General features: G+C 39.6%; 1 protein-coding gene across 1 annotated transcript in view; it reads left to right on the forward strand.

The window, feature by feature from the left end:
* Window positions 1–25,286, forward strand: part of CDH13 (cadherin 13) — a 465,553-nt gene that overhangs the window by 105,508 nt on the left and 334,759 nt on the right. Inside the window, exon 2 of the mRNA XM_088136165.1 lies at window positions 4,248–4,359. Coding sequence (XP_087992291.1) covers window positions 4,248–4,359 — 112 coding nt within the window. The remainder of the gene's footprint in view (window positions 1–4,247; window positions 4,360–25,286) is intronic.

Consider the following 25,286-nt stretch of genomic DNA (forward strand, 5'->3'; position numbering starts at 1 on the left):
CCGAGGTAAAAAAAGAATGTTCAAGTTGCTTGGTGTTTTAAAAAGACAATTAATAATAATAATAAAAGACCAGTGTGAGGCTGAGTATGACAACTAATTTAAAATCTAGGAGGGAAGAAAGCATTGGAAATTGCACGGCTAACAGAAAAACTTCAATTTTATCTGAGGGCTGGGCCAGCATCTCGTAATTATTCCCAAGAGAAGAAAGTATATGTTTAGTTGCTGAGCTGAACTTACAATATGATCTACAGAGTACTATGTGAGCTGTTCTCTGTGTTTACTTTGTTCCTTGCTCTCCACCGTAAGCCCTGAGTAACTTTTATTTGAGACTGTGCAAAATTTAGATTAAAAGTTTAGTTTCCTTTATAAGCTTTCTAGTACCACTTTTAGATTATGTCTCCATTCACTGCATGCACACACACCTACACACTTGGGACATAAATAAACGTGCTGCTTATTAATAGCATGACTTTTGTGTAGTGTTTTAGCATGCACAGAAAGCCTCATCTTCTTGACAAAAAAACGAAAAGAGAATTCTTTGCAGAATTAGGTGAATAATCACACCCACAGTTTTCCCTGTCAGTTTTATCAACACATGGCTGATGTAAGCCTCCAAAATAGGTGCACATGAATTGAAGGAGCCCAAAACCACGGCAAACCGCGTCTGCCTGATGCTTTGTGGAACGTGGAAGACAAAGTGGAACAACAGAGAATTCTCAGTGCATTGACTCTTGCCAAGCTCTTTACAACAGATCACTGTCAAAATAGATTCTCACAGATTCGTAGTAGGTGGGTCTACTGAAATGAGGAAAAGACGAGGTTACTGAAACTTAGAAATTGTATATTTGCACCTTGGCCTTCATTTATCAGTGAGTAGGAACGGGATAATATAAATTACAGTGGGATCTCCCTAGCGCCTTTGATCTTCTTTCTAATGAAGACCCAGTTTTATGGAGAGGATGTTAATCGCTTATTTGATTATACAATGTACTTGTTCTGCAATATTTTGGAAATGTGTCCAGTTTCATTCCCAGGGTTAAGAGTTCTACCACAGTTCCACTTCTGAAATCCAACTGGTTGTTCCAATCTTGCAAAACTGAAATCCAAGCAAAGACTTTTTTTTCCCCCTCTCTGGTTCCTTGGATTTTTCTCCTTGGTTTCAATTGTGTTATCCACATTTTATGGTGGGCCTTTATGTGTGATAGTTATGGATGGAATTGTGATGACTTGAAAGATAGGACAGGAAACCAAATGAGTCAGTATAAACTTAAGTCAGTGTTTTATGGAAGGAATGAACCTTGTGAACTCTCTCCTTTTTTCTAGTTGATCACTTGAACAAAAGGGCAAATTTTGGTGCACACCATTAAGGATGAGAAATGTGTCCATCTGCTAACTATGAGCTTGCCAACTTGTCTTGTCATTAAACGCTCTTGGCCTCTGGTTTGTATTCCTACTTAGCTGTCTCATGTATTTTCAGCAAAAGCTTCTGTAGCCTCTAGTTGTAAACTAGATGGCCCCAGACTCAGTTCCAGTGAAAAGAATGGAGCGATGTCAAACATATTTTATTGGCATGGTTCACCACAGATGAACTGCAAGAATGTTGTTGGGTGATTTTTCGGGAGGGAATCGTTACGCGTGTTTATCGACCTCTATGGGTTCCCCTGTGTTGAATTTTGCATTGTAAACTCTGTAGACAGGAATTGGAAATAATATGTGTTGCAACATTATGATTTTGCAAAGTACAGTGGTACCTCGGTTCACGAACTTAATTCGTTCCACGATTCTGGTCGCGAACCGAATTGGTCGCGAACCGAATCAAATTTCCCCATAAGGTTCAATGTAAATAAGGTTAGTCAGTTCTGAACCATATGTATTTTTTTTTAACCACAAAAATATGAAACAAAGTACAGTAGAGTACAGTATGAAGAGAGAGAACGCTAACCTTGCTTGAGGCGACTTCTGGCGTGGAGGACAGGAAGGCGGGTGGGGAGGCGGTTATTGTTTGGAGGGAGAGTCCCCCTCCATAAGGACTGCGATCTCGCCTAGAGGAAGCCACGACCACGTGTCAGAGCAGGGAAGATGGCCATGGGTCATGTTTGTCACCCAATGCGGAGTTCGTGAGCGGAAGCAGAATTTTGCAAACGCTGCTGTTCGCGAACCGAATTGTTTGTGAACAGAAGCGTTCGTGAACCGAGGTATTACTGCATATTATGTTGAGTCTCCTACCATGCAAAGCCAAGAGTCAAAGTGAAGCATGTCTACTATATATACAGTATGTACAACCCACACACAGATGCTTTATTCTGAAAAATCCTATGTATAATTGGCTAAAGGAATGGACAAAATAATTTGGATCTAGCCAAATCTTACCTGGCTTCCCTGTTTATTCATTTAATGGTTCATGAGAATTAGATGTTTATTTCAAAATGTTGAGGACAGATGTGTGATTAATAATAATAATCACAACAGCATCTGCCTATTTCAGGTCCTTGGGCAGGGCTCAATAGGTGGATAAAAATGCCAAATCCAGTCTAAACATCTGGCTGACTGTGCAACCAACAATAATAAAACTATTGTTCTCATTGCTCTTCATTTAACATTATCCAGGGGTTGGCTATGAGAGCCAGTTTGCTGTAGTAGTTAAGGCACCAGGCTAGAAACCAGGAGGCCATGAGTTCTAGTCGCACCTTAGGTACAAAGCCAGCTGAGTGGCCTTGGGCCAGTCACTCTCTCTAGGCCCTAAGAAGGAGGCAGTGGCCAACCATTTCTGAAAAACCTAGCCAAGAAAACTGCAGGGACTTGTCCAGGCAGTCACCAGGACTTAAAGGTGCATGCGCACACATGCACACACACACACACACACACACACAGGTTGGCTGCACTTGAAAGTGTAAGAGACTGTGGGTATGCTGGGAAAGGAATGGATGATAGAGTAGATACTATGTGCATCCTCTGGCACATTGGTGAAAATGTGTCAGAGCTGACCAATACAGTCTTTCCTTCAGGAGAGAATACTGTAAGAGGCATAGGTGTGACTAAGACTGTTATTCTGATCTATACCTTCTCTGTGTTATTTAAAAAGGTTAAACACCATCCCAACCAAATGAAACTCGCCTTCCTGCCCTTTTAGATGCTTCTTACCTGTTTCTAATTGCACCACTGTGTGGCTGAGAATGCTGGAAAAATTAAGCCTTTGGTTTGAACCAGCGAGGTTCGAAGGTTCTTCATTCCTCCAGTTATTTGCACTGCAGTGTCTATAACCTCTAGCCTACAAGGCCAATCATCAGGGATTCTGGAAGGTGTCAACCAGAACCATTAACTACATCAGCTCTAAACTGATGAGCAACTGCTCTCCAGGGTCTCAGCCAAGAATTTCTCTGGTCCTTCATAAAAACACTAGAGATAAACCTGTGACTCTTTGCATGGGAAGCAAATGTTCTTCCACTGAACAGCATTGCACACAATTTGTTCCCCCTCAGCTTCCTTGGTTAGTGCTTAAGAGAAAAGGAAAGATATGATAGGGCTGAGTGAGGTACTGCAATTTTGCACTGCAGATGGGTCCCTGTTCTCTCCATCAAGATATAGTGGTGCATTAGAGGAGTAATGTGAAGTTAGATATTACTGCAGCTTCACTTTGCTCTTTTGAAGCAAAGGGACCGTATTGCTTTGCAAAGCAGCTTCAGAGGGGTGCTTTGCTTGAAGAATCATTTAAACAAGCCACTTTTCAAAACTTTGCAAAGCCTTATGATGCTAGATACTGGCAGCCTATACTGACTAATTTGGGTTGTCTTTCTGAGATGTGCATCATTGGCAATTATTCCCACGAACTCAGCTTGGCCTTTTCTGAAAGTTCCCCACACCCAACCCTGTGCACACCTGCTGTTGTTAAAATGATATGTCCACAGATTGAAAGTTCATATTCTGGGGAAATCGTGTGGGAACTGAACTCCTCCAACACTGATTGACAAAGAAGACATTTCCCCTGCATATTTTGACCAGTAGAATATCTTCAGATGCCTATTTGATATAATTTGTCACCTGCCCAGTAGAGGAACTGTCTTTGTGTTTCTCTCTTTCAGTTGTTGTGAAACTTTTTTTATGCCCCAGGGAAATACCTAGCAAATTTGGAAAGGGTGGGACCACTTTTTATCTCCCAAAGGTTGACTCCAACCATGCTCCCATTTGCACAACCTGGCACCAGAGGTGAACAAGCAGATATGAAAAACCCTCTTTCCTTGCTTTTTCAGGTGCTGTTTCCTACATTCGCAGAAGATTTAGAATGCATTCCTGGATTCCAGCAAAAGGTTTTTCATATTGAACATTTGTCTGCATTCACAGTGGGCCAGCCAATTCTGAATTGTAAGAAATCTTATTTTAATCTCTCTCTTTTGTTTTTTTGCATGCACACACAAAAATGGTAATAACTGCAGTCTGGGTGTTCCTATCGCATTTTGAATGTATCAACAATTCACTATCCTTGCAACAAGCACTCCTCTGTGGTTTCTACCTGAATTATATAGTAGAGTGACAAAACTTTTAATTTTTAAGAAACTCTTCCTAATTCTGTATTCACACAAACATTGACGTTTTCTGTGGCTTCAGCTTTCTATGTGTATTGAAAAGCTTGTGTACTTTAATCTTTGGTGGTCTTGAACATCAAAATGGACTTGGGGAACAAACTTGTGCCCTCTGTCCTGAGCCATGCAGTTGCTTGAATTCAATTATCTGTTTCATTCTGGCAGTGCAGAATCATGGTGGAAGTTCTTGATTTAGAGCTGGTTGAAATCTGGACATATGCTATTTCTAGTGTGCATTGAACTTTGGAATTTGGCCCCAGATCTTCTGTCTGGAGCTACAGTGTTTGTAGTATGGATGAAGTGAATAACCAAAGACTCGTTTCAATGAGACAGGTGTTGAATTAAAATGTTGGCACGGATGTACTGCGCATTGTGAACTTGGCAGGCAAATGAGTGGAGACCAAATGGTCCACGAAGCCTTAACCCTGCTTTCTGCACTTGAGAGGTTTCATCCAGGTACTAAGGAAGTCTGAGAAGGACATCATGTTTGCTGTTTTATGAGGGGCTTTTATAGATGAATAAACTCAAAGACCAGAAAAGCCTTGGATTTGAGGATTTGACTTTCTTAACTAGCATGGCTTGGAAGACCCTTTTCCAGAGCTGGCATAGTTGACAGTGATTTTCTTTCATTCCTCTAGTAAACTATGGACTATTAAACATTCTTGAGCCTTAAGTGCTAAAGGCTCTGCTATCTACTGGAAAAAGCTTTGGGCTTGAATTTGTGCCTCTTGTGGTCAAAATTTCTGGTTCCTAAACTAATTGTTCTCCATTCTCGAGAGGTGTTTAGCAAGCTTTCTGCAACCGTGAGCAGTTGCTAGGGGATGAACAATCTCTCATCTGACATTTTCTCTCCCTGTATTTCATATACGTCATCTCTAGGACTGAAGCAATGGTACAAAGCTCACTGACTTTTATATATTCCCCAGTTGGTGTGATGTAGAGTGCATATACTCTTAAGGATATTGCTGGTTGCCAGAGCTAAAGTCCACATATTACATATTATTTGACTGCTTCTTAATGTGAGTTTTAACATTCCCTGTTTTCTACTGATCTCTGCAAATTCCTTGTTTCTTAAAGAGAACAAGTTCTTAGTGTTTGAATATGGCTCATGAATAACACCTTCGAAGTCACACATATTGGAACTTTCTGCCTGAATTTTTTAATGCTTTTTTCAGAAAACAAGACACCTGTTTTACCAAAATAATGTGTTCCAAAGCGAATTTGTCCAGTGTCTTGGGTTTCCCTGCCCTCTTGTAAGGAGGCACACTTAGTTTCTAAACAACGCATCCTTGAAATCCAATATTCCTCAGACCAAGTGTTGGCTGTGTTACCTTTGGAAAGCAAAACTTCAGTGGCATATTATCAAAGTCATATTTAATTCTGTAGCCCTAAAGCCTGTGAAGGATATCTGATTTCCTCAGAAAGTTTAGGAATTTAATGTCAAAGTCTTAGATCTGTAATGTTGTGAAACCATAGAAACCACTCAAGAGGGTGCTAAGATGCTTCTATAAACTTTTTCTCTTTCTCAAGGAGATAGAAGACTTGCAGAGTGGGAAGTGCAAAGGAGAAATGCTCTGGATGAATCGTCTCCCCAGCCTAGTATTTTCCATGTGAAGAGTGCTGTCAAGGCTTCATACTGATGAAACCCTCTTCCCACTCTGTATGTTCAAGCAGATATAAGAAGGTTAGAGCAGTGGATTTATGGGGCAGAATTAGGAAGATATAGATATGAAGAAAATCTCTAGCGCTACCCAGGAACTCTGCCAGCTAGATGTGTTAGTCCCAAGGTTTCAGTCATGGACCTTTTCCTTCACCTTTTTGAGTCAATATTCATTTAACTGCTCATTTCCCAGCTTCAAAGGTTTTTGCAATCTGTCTCTTATTTACAAAACAGTCTTCTCTGTTATGAGAATCAACAATTCCCACCGCATCAATTCCAACCCTTGCAAGCCATTTGGACAGAATAATCTCCCAATATATGATTTGAAACGTAGGTTCCAGTTTTTCCAATTTACTATCAAGTTAGTCTTTTGTTATAAGCCAATTTAACAGCTTTGCCTTTAATTGCTTTTTTCAATAGTATGTCAGCTATTCTGGAGACTTCAGGAACAAAGGTAGGGACACTCAAAAAAGCTCTAGCTGTTTTTGGATGCCAAAATATATCAGTGCCAGGCTGCACGAGTGTTCAGAATGATTGTGAGTTGTAGTTCAGCCACACCTTGAAGGCATCAGACTTCAGCCCCTGTCCTGAAGGGGGAAATAAATAAAGTCAATTACTATCAGGAGGACATCTTTCAGGTTTTTAATAATCCATCTGTCTTATTGTTAATAGTTATTTTTTTTAGTTCTCCTTTCTTCTTTAGTTTCAGTTGGCTTTTCATTTGCAGCTGGCCTGCAAAGAAGTGTGGTGTGTTACAATAAAAATGTAAAAGACCATTAAAAAGCAAGGTCCACGCTTTTCAATGCAATAGTTTGAAATGCTTGGATTTAAAATAAGATTTAATCTGGTCTTGAATGTGTATCTATGTAGCGTCAGCATTCCAGACAGAAGTAGCTATGAAGGCCTCCCTGAAGAGATGATTGTTGTCTCTCACAGTAGATGTTGCCCCTGAGGTTCTGTTGTTCAATAGGGCAGTGTGTGCTATTGCCTTAATGCACTCACAGCAATGGAACAATTGCTAGTAGTTACTAAGGCTTGTTTCTCCTATTCTCCGTTTTCCTGCTTAGCTTGGTGAAATCAGAATATGGCTGATTCCATCAATGTTCTTTGTATTCATATTAGGTGGCGAACTTTCCCTGCGAAGGAAACCCAAGAAAAATCTTCTCTGAAATCTGTATATATATCTGAAAATGGCCCTTCAGGATAAGAGTAACAAGAGAAAGGATGGCCTAAGGGACCTTAAAAGGAAGAGATGATAATATTTAGGGAGAAATAAAAGAAGAAATCAGAATAAAAATGAGATAGCTAGCTGAGAGTTCAAATAGGCATTGGTTAAGACTGGATGGTTTGAAAGATAAGAAATGTTGATGTCAGGAAATTGACACCAGAAGAACTACTAGAACTCTACTTTATTGTTGCAGGTTATAATAACAGAAGCTTGAAAGCTTGAAATAAATTCTCTGCCCCCTCCCTTTTTTTTATACATCATCATCTTTATTACGGTCACGAACCAGAATTACAAATAAAAATACATTAAAATATATTGAAATACATTAAAAATACATTAAATAAAATAAACAGCACATGATAATATATATATAGATTGGTGGGGTCATCTGTGGGCAGTCAAAACCTGCCTAATTTTGCAGACAGTATAACAAAATTTAGCTACGTTCAGGGAAACGGAATCATTCTGATCAGATAGCAACAACTGGACGTAAAAAAGATAAGAATTTCCTGGATATTTTATCAGATGAGGAGTTATTAGATGGGTGCGTGAGTCCTTATAAAAAATACAGTATAACAGGACATGTGCTATAGTTTCAATAGCCCCTTGTCCACAGGGGCACAATCTCAGCTCATATGGGACTTTTTTGTATCGGTCCTCCAAAACTGCTGTAGGAAGAGCATTACAGCGTGGTAGAGTTAGTGCCCTCTGAAATTTGGGGACAATGATGTAATTTAGGTATCTTGCTGGCTTGTAAGAAAAGGCTTGACTGCTCAAAAAAACATTCTTAGGCAAAGCTGGAATGCTGGACTTCCAGGTCTTTGATATGCTGTTTCATTCATATATATATATATATATATATATATATATATATATATATATATATATGAGAATCATATATATCAAGAGAATAAAGGTGGGGTAAACTTGACTTTCCTTCTCACACTCTCCTTCCTTCCAGGGCTAAGCTGGTGTTTACCAAACAGGTGCACCAAGGCCACCACCATGCTCCTCAACAACGTCTTTGGAAAGTCATTATCTCCAATGTTTGTCTTTTGTCACTGGTCACATCAGAGAACTCTGCGGTTTAAATATCTCTGGCTTGTGATTTCTTTCTTTTCTTGCTGTTTTACCAATAGAGAAGGAACATGCTGTTTCAGCCACATTTGATTACGCGATTTGTGATGACCCAGCAAACTGCACTGGAGTGAAACTGGAACAATAATTAAGACACAGTTATTGATATTAATTTGAGAGAGAAGGGAGGACAAACTGCTGTTCATTGCCTCTGTCTAAGAAATGAAATGAGACAGGTACAGTCATCATTAGGTGGGAACAAAATGTTCAACCGCAGGGTATTGTCAGCCCCAGAATGCTAAACTATTGCATCCGATCAGAAATGGTCAGTCCCATCAAAGATGTTTTGAAGAATGTGATCATATGAGGCTCTAGGGACCTCTTATTAATACGTTTGTGCCACTCTGTGATTGAAATAACAGTTGCCCTATATTAGGAACAGCAAATAATTCCATCTGCATTCCCGTGTTTGTGAATACTTATCTGGCTCATACTCAGAAAATGATAAGTACAGTAGCTTTTTAGAAGGTTAAGGCAATGATACATGTAACAGCCTCCCAAAGGTTGCTGGCCTTATTGCCATTTTGCAGATGGAGGACTGAAGTTGAAAGACTAAGCTGAAGGCACCAACCAGAACCAAGAACTTTCCAGATCAAGCTATATTCCTGTTTATATTCACTTAGGATAAGAGCAGACACATCCATTGCTTTTTAACATTGTATAGCCATGCTCAGTATGTGTGGATTTATTCTTTCGTTAAACCTGTATACTGTCAATTTCAATGAACGACTCACAAGAAGTGTCCTGATAGCTTCATAACTATGATGCTATCATCCTAGATGAGCTCAAACCCAAATGCTAAATTGAGTTCTTTGGGAAATTAACCTAGGTTACTCATGTGTATGTGACTTGGACAAAAACATTCCTACCTATTGCTTCTAGAAAGCACCGACCCATTCCTGCCACATAAGAACTGATGGGGCTAGAGAGGAGACTAGTGTTGAAGAAGGATGAGATTGTCAAAAGAGAAGGATACATACATTAGGTGAGAAGCAGAACAAGAAGTTGGGCAGGATAGCTTCTAGATGGTTAGTTGTCTGTCTGATTCTTCTCTCTCTTTCTCTCCCCTCTTCCCTGGAAGTCCCAACACTTGAAATGGTTGTCAGAATCTTGTCATCAGGGGCATAGCTTAATAAAATGGAAGACTTGTGCTACCAAGCAAGAGTCAAACTCTCTAGCAGTGTCTTCTTTCTAGCTTTATCACTGTCCTGGTTTTTTGTATCCAGCAGAACCTTATGAAGGATCCTATAGTACAGGTTGTGCACAGGTGTGGACCATAAATCCAACTCTCCAGATTGGATGTGCAATATATTGTTTGTTGTGGTTATCTCAGACTGAAGGGAGGGAATCTTCTTGGTTCCAACCCCTCCTCGGTAGAATCTCCTGGGTGCAAACAAACTCCTGTTCCTCTTCCGGTGAGTTTTTCAGAAATATCCAGTATCAGAATTGAGGTATTCTCAAAGGCCTTGTGTTTGGGGGAATTGTACACCTCTTCAGTGAATGAGAACACAGTTGTCCTCCCTTCTTGACTGATTAACCAAATGTGTTAAGTCTATGCTATAATGATTTGAATCTGATGGGTAGAATAAACACTCTAATAAAAACTAAAAGATGGTTCATTGCTAAAGTGCCCCCAAATTTGAGGCTTTTAAGCAGTCTCGTCAATATTTTTTTTTATTGCCTGTTTTTTACCCTGAGCATTTTTTTTAATGTTGCCATTACTCAAGAACAATGTAATTTAGCAGTGGTATGCAGCCCACCATGATTATGTAAACTAATGGAGCAAATATGCAAAGCAAGTTCAACAGAGACTGCTTTTTTGGTCTTCGGTAAACCAAGTACTTTCCATTCTTGGCTGAAGAGTGAAATAAAATCATCATATTTTGCCTAAGTAAAACTGAGAATTTCTTTTCCCCACCTTGATTATTTTAAAAGGTAAGCAGGGCTGTGGTGTGTATTCCATTGCTCCCTCCGGTAATTAAATATAGAGAACATAGAGGGTTTTTATTTTCTTTTTTCTTATTTAGCTGTAAATGTTATCTTCATTACTACATGAAACTTGCAAAGGGAAGGAAGCAGACAAAATGAAAAGCCCTTTGCATCTCCACCCCCACAAATGCTTTTATCTCCATTGAAGCTGGAACCTCGTCATTCTAGCCAGCCAGCAAAATTTAAGTGATTCCTACTGAGAAATTTAAAAAAAAAACAAGAGAGTGAGGAGGGGGGAAGAATAAATAGGACTATGTATACCTTAGTGATGGAGAAGGGTTAAGCTGCATCACTATTTCTTTCCTTGTCCAACTGGGATGGTTCTATTAATGCGACAAGAGTTCAGGGAATATGGTATTTGTATCTGTGTTTAATGTTGCTGGATTATTTTTCTAACAACCAGATCAGTGCAGGAATGAAGCAATAACCATACAATAAAATGTTGAAACTGTAGTGTCTGCTAAAGAGGCAGGGAGAGTCAATTTGGTGTAAGGGTTAGAGGCACAGGATTAGAAATGGGGAGACTGGGAGTTCTCGTCCTGCCTTGGGCACGAAGCCAGCTGGATGTCTTTGGGCCAGTCCCTCTTTCCCTCAGCCCCAGGAAGAAGAAGGCCGGGGCAAGCCACTTCCAAAAATGGTGCCAAGAAAATTGCATGGACTTGTCCAGGCAGTTGCCAGGAGTCAAAACTGACTTGAAGGCACCCCCTCCCCCCACCCCAAAATATTAAGTATTAGTACTTGGGGTATAAGTCAAAACTAATCCTCATGGCTAGATTAGAAATCTGTTCCTCAACATTTTTTTGGACTGTAGTCTAGACAAGAAGCACAACCAGGAGCACTGGCTCTACCTTTATTGTAAGGTGACATGAGCAAAATCTTGTAAGGCTGAAAGTATTTCTCCCCTCCTCTCCTTTTACTCTCCAGAAAACTAGGGAGGGTCCCTTCAAATATGCTTCCCACATCCCTCCCTCTCCTTTTGTGGACTGAGATATCTATTCCATGCCGGTTGTCCAGTCTGCAGCTCTTCCTCTAGTCTCTTCTCCAACCATACATTGGGGATAAAATACTGTGTTAGTTTCCACCACTTTTCTGAAGATTGCTGATATTTTTCCCCTTCAGGATTATAGAATACATTTCTTCTTGAGCCCATGTGAAGAAGGACACCCACCTTCCCTCTTTCCTGGCCTCCCAAAGTCCAACTATTTAGAATTTCTGGAGCATTGTTAAAACACAAGAGATATCCCAAGGTCATTCCCATGTGCCATTCCATGGACAGAGTAGCTGTTGATTATCCATCAGAAGAAGTGCATTCCATTATACGGGAGCAATGTGGAAGAAGACCTTTTCCAAAATGCCCATTGAGTAGCCTCAGCAAATATGGAATCATTGGTGCCAAGTGAGAGAGAATTGCGGAATCCTTGGGCTTCTCGGAGCTTGGATATTTTCTTGCAAACATTTCGTTACCCGGCTAGTGCACTGAAGATGTTACCTAGCTAGGTAACGAAACGTTTGCAAGAAAACAACCAAGCTCAGAGAACCCCAAGAACTCCACAGTTCAACATATTCTCTTGTATTGAGAGAGAATTTACAACTGGGTAAAGATGACTTGACCTATTTCTGTATCCTAGCTTTTGAATATATTACCCTCTTCTCTCCCCCATGAAATGATCCTGCAGTCTTAAAATAATACCACATAGGACGGAAAAATAAGGCACAGCAGACCAGTCTGTGTAACAACAGCTGAAATGTTGCTCTACATAGTTCCGCTCATGTGTTGTTTTTTCTCCTGTATCTCTCCTCTTTTGTGAACGATGTCTTTATCTTCTGATCAATGTCTCAAAAGGCTGGAGTGGTTGTCTAGCTATCCTCTCCCTCATTGTACGTTAGGCAGTTCAGCAGGACTTCATCAAATACATCGGAAAAATCCTTGCAGCCAATTTCTCACTTTTCAACCTGAGCTGAAATGTTTGGCAGTCAGATAATATCTTTCTTACCACTTCCATAAAGTCACCAAGTTAGCGATATCTTCATTTACAGTATTCTGTTTAAGAGTCCAGTGTTGTGAATAATATTCTTTCAAGCTCTTTATTCCTGTTAGTACAGGGAGATGCAAATCTAGATTTCATGTCTTCATCCCTTTCTACGTTTTGGCTAATAATTGGTGACTTTTAAAAATATATATTTTGAAGTACATATTTAAGCAATATTTACATATCTATTTAATATGTTAATTTGATGAGGAATGTGAAACCTATCACATACATACCAAGTACTTCCGCTTTCGTATTTGCAAAAATTGAATTGCTCATACATTCCTATGATAGAAAAGAGTTACATTTATCCATTGGTTTTCTTTAAATATGTCTAAGGTGCTTTAAAAGTGAAAATTCTCCTACACCATGACATGATATGGATCATCACATATTATTACATGACCATAAGTTATAATGACAATAGAAAATGGAAATGTCACTGTTTATCTTTAAAAACACACAAGCTATGTGTTGTTAAATGGAATTTGTTTTAAATAGTCCCTTGCAGAAAATAATACTCTGAACGTTTTTCCCCCCAAGTCTTACTCACTTGGATGCAAGAGTATTTCTTCAAAAGGAAAGAAATATTTGGTACCATTTTTGGGGGGGAGGGAAGGGATGTACAGCTCATCAATACATCTTTGTTTTTTATCAGAGTTCCAACACTATTCTATTAATCGTTTCTCCAAAATGATAAAAGTCTGTTCTATCATATACGTGGATAGGCAACCAGTTGAAGCCACTTGATGGCAACCAGTTGAAGCCATTTGATGTCCAAATGATGTCACCTGGGTCATGATGTAAACAATGCAAATTGTGTATGTCAGTAAATTTGCATCATGCCACATCACTTGCTCTCTTGACTCCCATCAAATGCCCATTTATTGATTGATTTGATTTTGGCACTGCCCAGCTCAGAGTGACTCATGACCCTGAGCATTGTGGTCCCCAGATATACATTTCAGATTAAATAAAAAATAGATAGATAGATAGATAGATAGATAGATAGATAGATAGATAGATAGATACTATAAGGAGAAATTAATAGCTAACTATCATATCGATAAAGAACAAAAGATTCTTGTGGGACATTTATAAAATGCTAAATTTACAAAACTTCTAGCATGAATGAATCTATTCATCAAAGTAAAACACATGCAGAGAGGATGCCCAACACTTTTATAAAGATGATAGGGTGTGAAAAGACATTATCTATAGCATCATTATCTTGGAGATAAGTTTACATCTTACTTGACGAATGCCAGCCATTGCTGAGAGGGCCAAATTGCACCAACAGGATGTTGACTGGTGAGACAACTCTTGCCAAGAGTTGGTCTGTAGCTAAGCTGGCTATTCTTGGTCGATAGGCTTTCTGGGTTCACACAGAATGCAAATCCATTATTTGTTGATTTGTTTGCCAGATTGATATCCTCCTCACCCAGGAGCTCAAAGACACCACACAGAATACTTCTTCCTCTAACTTTATCTCCACAGCAATAGTCCTTTGAGGTAAGTTGGGCTGAGAGACACAGTGACTGGCCAAGATCAATTAGTGAACTTCCATAGTTGAGAGTGGAATTGAAACTGGGTCTCCCTAGTCCTAGTCCAACTCCAACCATCACACACTGTTCCTTGTCCAGAAGAAACTGTTATGTGATAAGTTTGGGTTTGGCTTGGCATGTTGCATAGACCCCACCATTGCTGCCTTCTTATGATTGGGCAAAGTCAGTCAATTGTGGTTAATCCTTGTTAGACAAACCATTGCTTAGCACAGGATGTGAATCAATCCAAGTGACTACTTTAGGATTGAGTAGGATGCTGTTCTGTAGCTTCTACAACCACCTCAATTGATTTGTTTTAGGAACATCACAACAGCCCTCGTTCATGCAGCTTCTTATGTGGAAGGAGGATCATGTTACATTAATCATGTTTTATTTTTAGCATGCCCAAGTTGTGATTTGGGGGACTTTTTTTTTTTTTAAACTGACAATGACTCAAATGCTACAAATGAAAAATGAAGGCAATTAATGAAAAGCATTGCGATGGTTATGTCCTGCATAGTAAGGCAGGAAGTAAGTTGCCAGTGATTCAAATATCTAAACAAAGACAGTTGTGACCCTGCCTTGGAAAGCTTTAATTTTGACGTTAATTAATGGCTGCCCCTGCCTGTCATTTTCATGATGGATTGCATTTTCCAACCTTGCAGTCCTTCAAGTTGGGGGGGGGGGGGTCAGCTTCTCGCATTTGCTGGATATTAATGAAGAATTTCCATCCCTTTGGCTCAGCTTCTCCTAACTTGAAGTAAATTAAACCCTATACATGGAGATGTATTAACTGATTAATCACAGATGCCAAAAGATGTTTCTGCCACATTCTTCATATGTGTGTGTGTGTGTGTGTGTGTGTGTGTGTGTTCCGTGTATTTAAAAAAGATTAAAAAACGAATACAAACTAATATGAAGTGAGAAAAAGAAAAGAAGAAGAAAGAAATTGAAGAGAAAGCTAAACATGCAAGAAAGGGAGAAAAAAAGTAAAAGAAAAATAGAAGAGGGGGAAAAAAGATACAAAGAAGTAGCTTCCAATCTTCTTTACAAAAGTTATAAGTACAATTATAAATTTACCTCTTACTCGATGGTTACAACACAGCTCTCTTCTTTCTGTAGTCTATTCTCTCTAATCATCAAAACCATAAATTATAAGTTCATTTTTTTCCTGTTTCATGCAAAAAGTCTATAAGGCATTTCCAGTCAGCCATAAACGTAGATTTTGTCTTTCCTCTGATCAAAGAAGTCAATTTAGCCAACTCTGCCACATTCTTCGGACAGAGTCGCACTTTCAGTTAGTGGACCAGTAGGGTCCTCTGAAGAGCACCCGCTATTAAAGCAGCCTGTTTGGGAAAGTGCAGATCAAGTAAACAAGGCCACATCAAGCTGACATATGGCTGCCCATTGTTCATAAGGCCAAGGCAGAAGCTCAGAATGAGACGATAACTTTCCACTATCCTTCTACCATCCCGAAGAGTTTGCTTTGCGTGGAGTGGGAATATCCTGTCTTCTAACCAAGTGCCTGAATTTCCAACAGTGTCTCTTTGGCTTTGAAACCCAGAGAAGAAAAAGCCCCCCATGAAACTGGTGGGGACGTTTCTCTGAAAGCTGCAGAAGGGATGCATAATTGAGGAAGCATGTGGTGGTCACGGCCATCTTCCCCAAATGTTCAGCAGAACTGATGTATTAACTGGGATATACAGAACTGGCAAAATACCCCAATGCCACTATTTCAAAACAACCAAATGACTGAGCATCTTGAGAAGACAGTACCCAAGTATTGTCACCATATTTTTATTTATTTATTTATTTATTTATTTATTTATTTATTTAAATTTACATAGCCATCCATCTCATAAAAATAGAAAACAATAAATAGTTACAATTAAGCAACTAAAACAAAAACCCTTAAAGACCAATTAAAACAGTTAAAACGTAATCCACAGGACCGTACAGTCCATACAATGACGGTGTTGGAATATATCTACGAGGAGGAGAGTGATGTGGGAGATCAAGGCTATCAGGAAGGAAGGGGGGGGCATTCCAGGAGGGGAAAGGAGGCAAGAGACAACACAGTCCCCAGGGGGAGCATGAGAAGCATAAGAGGTTCAGGATAGACACTCCCTGGACTTCCCCAGGTTGTATCCACTTGTTGCAGGATTATAGATTTAGTTTGGCAAGATTCTATCTGTAAGGTGTAAGAAAATAAAGGAATTTTACTCGACTGGGCTGTTTCACCGTTGTTCTTGGGCTGGGCCTGGCAATGATTACCAATATCACCTGCTAACAGGCTCCATACCACCACTGGATCCTCAGGCATGATGACAAAGCCCTATCTTGAGGGTCTTCTGAAAGGCCAACAGAGTTGGGGCCAGTCTAACCAGCACGACTGGCTTCACCCCTGTATGATACACGACCCACGACAGTGTAACCCAGAAAGTATCTTTTCAACAGAGATTCTCACTGAGGATTTCTTTCATGGGATGACCCCTGGGGTGCCTGTTTTGATGCCAGGTTAATTTGTTTGCATCTCTCTTGTTGATTTTAGACTGCCCGTATTGTAGATTTGATTGATGGGTGTTGTCTGGCTGTCGGTGCTTGGTTGCAAACTCATTGACTGTAAGCTGCAGTTGGGAGGTTTTTCAGAGAGCAAGTAGACATGATTAATATGCATAGGAATGCCAGACTGTATGGTTAAGGACTGCCCAAGCCATTATAAACCAGCATGAAGGAAAGCAAATTTTAGCATATCTGGGCAGTGCTAATTGACACAAGATGGTTTACAATCTAAAAGAAGTACCAAAAAGCAAAATTAACTGAGGCTGTGGGCATTCTCTTTAGTAGCTAATGTTATGAACTCATGGACTTCAACCTATCTGCTTTCTTTTGCTTTCCTTGAGGAATCTTATCTAATTTTGTCCCAACATATTCATTCCATGCAGTGCAACCAGTTTCAGCCCAGACCTCATTATTTTTAAATAATTCTTGATGAAACAGAATTGTTAACTGCTTAGTGATCTTGGAAAGGTAGATTCTAATAGCTTCTAGATGGGAATTTCATCGCTCAGAGCAAGTGATTTCTGAACTGGTTGTTGAGGGCATGCCAAGGGAAGGGTAATGGCTTGAAAACCTGCTTGGCCACTGTCAGAATCCAAACCCTTCACTTAATGACTGTTTGGCCTAATATAACGGGGCTCTTCTTCCATTCAAATGACCTGCTCCAAGGGAGTTTTTAATCTCATAGAACAATTAGGGTGTTGAATCTAGTTCTCCTAGAAGAGACCTCCTTGTCCAGCATGTTGCTACCTCTAAGCATGACCAATGAAAAGCTGCAAGACACATTTTCCTACTGAAACTTCATGGTGAAGATTACGGCTGTAACATCTTCAGAAGCAGGTCTGCCTTGACCTTGTATGGTCCCACAAAAAAATCTTTTGCTTACGATCAAAGCTTGTAAAGAGTGAGCTTGGGGACCTGCAGGTGTCCAACGTTCATTTTTCTAGAGGTATGTGTCTGTTATTAAATAGGACCTGAGGGAGAAAATGAATTCTAAACTCAGCTTTGATCTTTGTGCATATACTTTTAATGTTAACTTTTAAAGGACATTTTAGATCAGAGGACAGCTATTATACTGAACGGTGTGAGAGAAAATTAATTGGTGGTTCATCTGCAGGACCAAACCTATGTCTAAATGGGAGGCCAGGAGGGCTGCAAATGTTTGCATGTCATTATTTTCAGTGGTGCTGACAGATCCATCTCCCGTGTGGGGAGGACCAAAAAAAAAATCCCCCAAACAACTGGTTTCATACATGCAATGCTTGCATAACAAATTGCCCTGCATTAGCAAATAATTTTATATCTTTCCGTTCCATCTAAAGCATCTTCCCAATTCTGCTATTCATTTCTGCAAAAATGCTGCATGCTGAACGAACAGGCGGGTCTCCCAAACCTGACAATAGCAAGATCACAACAACCCCAACGATACATTTGACTACTAATTTAGATTGGCTTTCATCTAACTGCTGATCTCTCCATTTCACTGTTTCTCACCGGTAAAGGAAGAGGGTTAACTGATTTCCTTTTACCAAGAGTTTGGGCAACGCAGCTGGCCAGCTTGAGAACTTAGGCTTAAAACTCCTGCCTTGTATGTGAAAGGCTTCTTGTCAGGCCTAGCCCAAGGAACTCCAAGAGACAATGCCAATTCAGTTCAGCTATGTTTATTAGCTACAACCTCTAGCAAGAATCTTCCCAGACTGAAACCCCAGGTCCCAAGTCAGCCAGCCACAACAGTGTGAATTCCTCAGGGAGGCGCCAGTCTCATCCTCTTGTAGTTCCCACGCTCCTGCGGCGAGCTAAGAAAATGTTTATCTCCTGAGCCTGGCCTTCATAATTCCATTCCATCACATCTCTGCAGAATTGATACCTGTGCTTAGTCAACGCAAACAGCCTTGTGAAAAGGACTTCTCTCCGATATAAATTTTCACATGCATCAGCAATTTTTCTCATGGGTGCTGCTAGGATCCTGCCCTATTCATCTAGTCCCAATTTTGTATCTGGCTCCAGGTGGTGGATCTTAGAGTCAGTGGTTCCCACAAGCCAGAAGTCTTCCCACCCCAACAATAAAATTGTAGCCCTATCCTCTAGGCAGTGCTGCAAAGTTTGATTTCATGACAGCTTTTGGCACAGCCTCCTTTTGTTTGAGAATTATTTAATCACCGTGGAAAAGAATGGGACATAAAAGATTATGCAGCCTCCGTTAGCCCCAAGTGAAGGCGTGCTAAGCATAAAGAACAAGAAAGTTTCTGCATATCGGCATCAGGTTTTATAATTGTTTGGAGATTGGGGAAATCAAACTATAAAACGAATGTGTCAGCATCATCTGTTACTGTTTTTGCTGGGAGGTTTTTATTTAAGCAACACATACCCGCTCCAATGTAACCTGTGAGTAAATAAAGGTGATATGTTGGGGAAACATGCTCTATTAACTCTTGGTTATGATTTTAGTTCATTGAACAGGAGCAAATAGCTTTATTTGAGGTTGTATCTATTCCTGTTCTGGTGCCAGGGACCAGCCTAGTTTGCAAATCATGCGAAAACTTTGGTTGGTGGAAGTCAGCCAGCTGCTCTCCTAACTGCTCTAAATCAATGGCCAACTGCTCACAGTTAGGTGTGTCAGGTGCTCAGTGCCCTGAAAAAAAGTTTATATTAATCATATTTTTGAAAGAGATGCCTGATGGGAAATTTATCTATCTATCTATGATCTACCTACCTACCTACCTATCTATCTATCTATCTATCTATCTATCTATCTATCTATCTATCTATCTATCTATCTATCTATCTATCTATCTATCAAGCCATCCAGCCATCCAGCCATCCAGCCATCCAGCCATCCAGCCATCCAGCCATCCAGCCATCCCTATCTATCTATCTATCTATCTATCTATCTATCTATCTATCTATCTATCTATCTATCATCAGCTAATTTGGTGTAGTGGTTAGGGCTTCAGGCTAGAAACCAGGAGACCATGAGTTCAAGTCCTGCCTTAGCTACAAAAGGCACACTGGGCCAGTCGCTTTCTCTCAGCCCTAGGAAGGAGGCAATGGCAAACCACTTCTGAAAAAACCTTGCCAAGAAAACTACAGGGACTTGTCCAGGCAGTCTCCAAGAATCGGACACGGTCCCAATGTTCTTCAGAATAGTCTTAACCTCAAAGAAGCAGAATCCAAATTCTGCATTTACCAAGAGATTTAACTTTGCAAAATCCTATCAATTCTTGCTAATTGTTCTCTTCCCTTGATGAACAAAATGCCTGCCTTCCTTGCACAAAATACTCCAGTGAACTGTCATATGCATATGAATACTCCTAAGGGTGCTCAAAGATTTTGCGTGGTTCACATTTCAAAGCCCAGTGGCTTGATCGACCTCTGGGTTGAAAGCAAATCAGAACATGGTTATTCTTGGGCCTTTGCTCTTGTTCAAGTTGAATAAAACCACTTGAGAAATGTAGAAACGTTCATTTAAATGTTCAGGTTAAGGGGAAAAATTAGAAATGCTTAGCTTGAGAAAAAGTTGGTTTTAAAAATGAGTGTTTTGTAGGAAAATGCATTAAAGGGTACGCGTGCAGTTTTCTGACTTTAAAAAGGTATGGACTGATGGGGAAATGGAAGAGAACAAACTTGTGAATGGACTTACTCTGTGATAAAATCTTTCATTTCTCTAAAGTCTTCCTCCCTTACAAAAGGAAGTTCTGCTTTTCCACCTCTTCCCACACTGAGTTAGGCTTTGGTGGGTGATGTCTTTGAGCTGACAGATGACAGCAGATGTTACTGAAAGAGCATTTCCCCCCTTTTCTGTACTTCTCACCAGACACATGGTTCCCATCTGACAGACCCCAAGGAAGAATGTCTTTGGGGAAAAGACATCAAAAGCACTTTTCTTTCCATCAGACTGAGTGAGAATGTTCAGAAGAAGATATTAGGGGATCCCCCAGAATGAGCCGGTTCAAAACTGATTTGGGTAGGGTTGGGTCTTAAGCTATCAATCTGTTCCCTCAGAGACTTGAATGACCATTCCTTGAGGATGTTTTAGGGCTTAGTTCCAGATATTTTTGTGAAGAATGAGCAAGCTGACCTTGACAGAGATTTGCAGGAACCATTACCTAGGCAAAAGGGGCTGAAATATTTTTCAAGACCAGAAGAATGAGATAACATTCAGAAGCAGGTCAGGCAGACACCTCCCCAATTCACCGAACTATAAGGAGGAGCACAATTAGATTTGCAGGGTTCGGTTATTATAGTCAATCTTAATAAAGGTCGTTTTAGTTCTGCATGGAGTTGATTTCCCGGTCTGGTTTATCTAATGGGGCTGACCATTTGGTATCCCAAAACTGTGGCTTTGGATTCCCTTAGGAAAGGGGTTGGTATCTATCTGAGAAAATAACTCTCATTGAAGAAACAGATTTAAAAAAAAAAAAAAAAAAAGAATCCATTCCGCTTCACCATGATAACCATAACTGTTTTTGAAACTGAAAAACACTTGCAAGAAATATGGCCCTCACAGTTCTCACCCTGGAGATCTTTAAATGATTTGGTTTCTATCCTATTGAGGTGATTATTATGAAAAAAAAGCATGATTTCCCCCCCCCCCCCCCCCATGAACTGAATTGAGACTAAGTTTAGGCATATTTTGATCCCTGTGAAATCAGTAGGCTCTCAGATATGTCTGATTTTCAGCAGTGATTTTCATTGGATTATAAGGCGACTCTGATCCAACCCTATTTCTTGAGAATTACTTAAGACACATTATGCTCAAATCTAAGATAACGAAAAGCATATCTGTATGCCTAAATTTGTGAACAGGTTTTACTGATATATTCCCTGTTCTCATCCTATAGTTTTCCTGAAAAGTGCTTCTTCTTCCCCCTCCTTTTTTTTCCCTTAGCAATAATCTCATATTTGATAAAGGGAGATATATTAAGAAACATACATTCTTATCATTTCCTGGCACCAGTCAAGTGATATATCACTTGATATCATTATATTCTTCTATTTTACATCATAGCCCTTAGACGAAGACTGAAGACTTACCCAGGAGTAAATGAGTCACACTGAGAATATTCTGAGAGACCCTAACAATTCTCCTGTTCTCTCTAGGACTGACCTGAAATTTCCCAGCAGATTTTTTTTGGGAGGAAGGGGTCAAGAACATTTATTTTACTTTCTCAATTTTATAGCAAGATCAACAAACAAACCAGCTACTTGGCAGAATTTCCCCTGGCTCCATTTCAGCATTTTTGCAGCATCTGTTGTATTGCCCCTACAGTACCCTGGAACAATGTTAGATATTATGGATGGTGCAAAATGGTAGCCAATGTTTGCAGTGGCGGGAAAAACAAGTCCTTAGGGAGAAACGAGAGAGAAAGAGTTGCATGCTTATCTCCTGTAGAAATGATGATTCCCATCTATGAGAAATTGTCGAATAATTTTTCATATATCAGGAGCAACAGTGGAAGAAGGCAACTGCCCTCTTCTGTAGTTAGTGAGCAAAGCTTATGCATCTGATGTCACGCTATCACACCTAAGCATGGTGTGTTATCAAATACTGGCCTTTTGCTTAATCCAGCAGGATTCATTTTTATGAAATGGTCTTCCCACATACTGTACATTTGAACGGCCAATTATTGATAGTTCTAAAATTTAAAATTTGGGAACAGTTCATATGAAAGATGCTGATAAATTCAACTTTTGGTGACAGTATGTCAGCCTTTCAAGGTAGACCAGACTAGGAAACCAATGCCATATAGTGTAGGTCACTACTACTTTTATTGTAAAGCTTTTGTAACAGAATCTTGCAAGTCTGAATGTGCTTCCCCCCTCCCTCCCTTTATCTTCATGTGAACTATCTGAGATGTTTACTCACATTACTTTCTTGGCTCAGACCCCTTTTATCTGACTGTTGCCTTGGTAGCGGTCCTTCCTCCTATCCTTCAAGGGCATTCCCTCTGCCCTCTACACAGTAATGTCTGTTGTGATGTTTTTTAAAACTGTTAGGTTGGGATATGGAAAATTGCCTGGTCTGATTCATCTAAGATAGTCTTTTTCAACCTTGGCAACTTTAAGATGTGTGGACTTCAATTCCCAGAATTCTGGCTGGGGAATTCTGGGAGTTGAAATCCACACATCTTAAAGACGCTGAGGCTGAGAAACACTGAACTAAGCTGTATGATTTGTGCTACCTGGTGGTGGCTCTTTAAGATTCCAGAAGACGGCCTTGCACATTTCTACCTAGACATTGCAGGGCTGAACTGGGAATCATCAGCAAACAGTTCTTTTATCATTGTATTACAGTCCTCCAATTCTGGAAACTTCCAACTCATGGCACAGTTGTTTATGCCATAGGATCATCTTTTACAAATCACAGGATAATAACTAATGGCTCTTTTCTGATCTAATTTCAGTTGCCACATTGTTTAGGATACTTTCTGGGGAGCTGGTGATCTAGTGATTCAAAGCATGATCTGTGACTTAATTCAGACCTTGTTTCATCTACAGATTGACTGGCTGGCTTTAGCCAGCTTCAATCTTTCCATGTTTAGCTTCTGCAACCATTCATCAGGGATAAGATACCATGTTAGTTTCTACCACTTTCCTGAAAATTACTGATATTTTACACTTTCAGGATTATAGATTACATTTCTGCTTGAGCCCATGTGAAGAAGGACACCCGTCTTCCCTCTTCTCCTGTCCTCTCAAGGTCCAACTATTTAACATTTCTGGAGCATTGTTAAAACCCAAGAGAGCAATCAATTTTATTTATTATTCCTTTTATGTGAAAATAAATTAAAGTTATAAACAAACCACTATTCCCAGGAGAATAATTTTGGAACTTTATACCTGTCATGAAATTGCAACTTGAATCAGGCTTTGCCTCAATGCCAAAATGGTGATAAAAAGGTCCCAGAGATAACAATTTATTGTCCAGTTTAAAAGGTAAATGACAAATATAGTCTGGAGCTAGGTTTAATAGGTTTAATGACATTGTTGTAATGCTGTTTTGGAGTTTGGCCCAAGGAATATGCACTTTTGGAACCTTTTTGAATTCTAATATTAGATGCTAATCTCACTAGCATATATCAGTTCCTGTTGCTATCCTGATCCAATACTCCAGTGGTTCAGCTTCATACAGAAAATACAATGAAATCCCAAGTTTTAAATGTTAAGTGTTCTTATTTACCCATGCTTCCTCACATGTATGGATAAAAGATGTGCAAAAAAGGATCAATCTGTGATGATACTCAGATCTCAGCAGAGGATTCTTTTAAATCTGACAACAATTTCCAACTTCTCACTGCATACGGTGGATAGTCACTCTATACCTTTCCACAAGAAACTTTTGAAATGCCCAACTTTCAAAAAGTCATCAATGGCTACATAGTCTGACATCTGGCTGTTCAAATAACAAAAGCACAAAGATTCTTTTAGTATGAGGAACTGCAGAGTTGGACCAGTTGAAGCTTCTCATGTCTGACCTCATTCTTGAATGTGTAGGCTTGAGACCACCTTCAAAAGATAGCTTGTCTGAACAACTCTTTTGGATTCTTAAAGGAAATTAGCAGATACACCTTACATTATCAAAAACTGTGACATGCATAGACTGGCTGGACAACTAAGGAAGACCAAATGTGTCTCTTGGGAAGAGATTTCATAAGGTTATGAGAAAGAGTCTATAGATAACACAAGAACCAGTGGAAAATGGTGAATTGTGTGGTTACAAAGGATGAAGTATTCCCTCTGTCACTGCAGAATTTTGGAGGAAAGACTGTTTGGCAGTTATCCCCCATATTAAAAGAAGAAGCTGCAGATTCCAGGTTTATCCATCAAAACAGTATCTCTATCATAGATACATAGATACACATCTAATTTTTTTCTGTATCCCAAATTCTGGCCTTCCTCATAATTGGCTACTTGATCCATTTACTTGGAGATAACAAGGACTGAACCTGAAAATCTTGCTATGCAATGCAGGGATGAAGAAACATATCTGTCTTCCTTTATCCCACATTCATATTTCTTTTTATTATTATTCACATATGATACTCATGGAGAGATTTGCAAACGCTGTCTTTGTCAAAAGAGGCAGAACCCAAAAAACATTTTGCTTTCATCTATCTGCACCAAGAAAATTCAGGAAGTATAGCATAGAGAAGACTATGTTGTACCTGCCAAACAAGTACTTGTTAAAGATGAGGAGCTGTCAGAAAACAAAGAGGTGGCAATTTCTACTGTGGTGCCACCAATCCGTAAAACTAGACTTTTAAAAATGAATTACTCAGAGTCCTTTGCATCATTGGAAAAAAAAAATTTTTTTTTAGAGAAGAAAACTCACCTGCCTTCTGTCATGAAGATATAGAAGCAAATTTTAGCAAGTGCTTATAAACAAACAAGCAAACCAGACAGAAATATGGTCTAGCCTTAAAAGCAGGTGCTCACTGAAACAATTGCAGAATAGAATTTCTAAAAAAAAAAAATAAGATTCTGCCTCTCCTGATACTTTCCTATACGTAACTACTTATCATTGTTGGAAATTCAACAATTCATCATTTTGATCTCCAAGCA

The sequence above is a fragment of the Python bivittatus genome, unplaced genomic scaffold (assembly GCF_059951505.1).
Source record: "Python bivittatus isolate LINGU-HERP-01145 unplaced genomic scaffold, Pbiv_v1 ctg000190_np1212, whole genome shotgun sequence".
NCBI lineage: Eukaryota > Metazoa > Chordata > Lepidosauria > Squamata > Pythonidae > Python > Python bivittatus.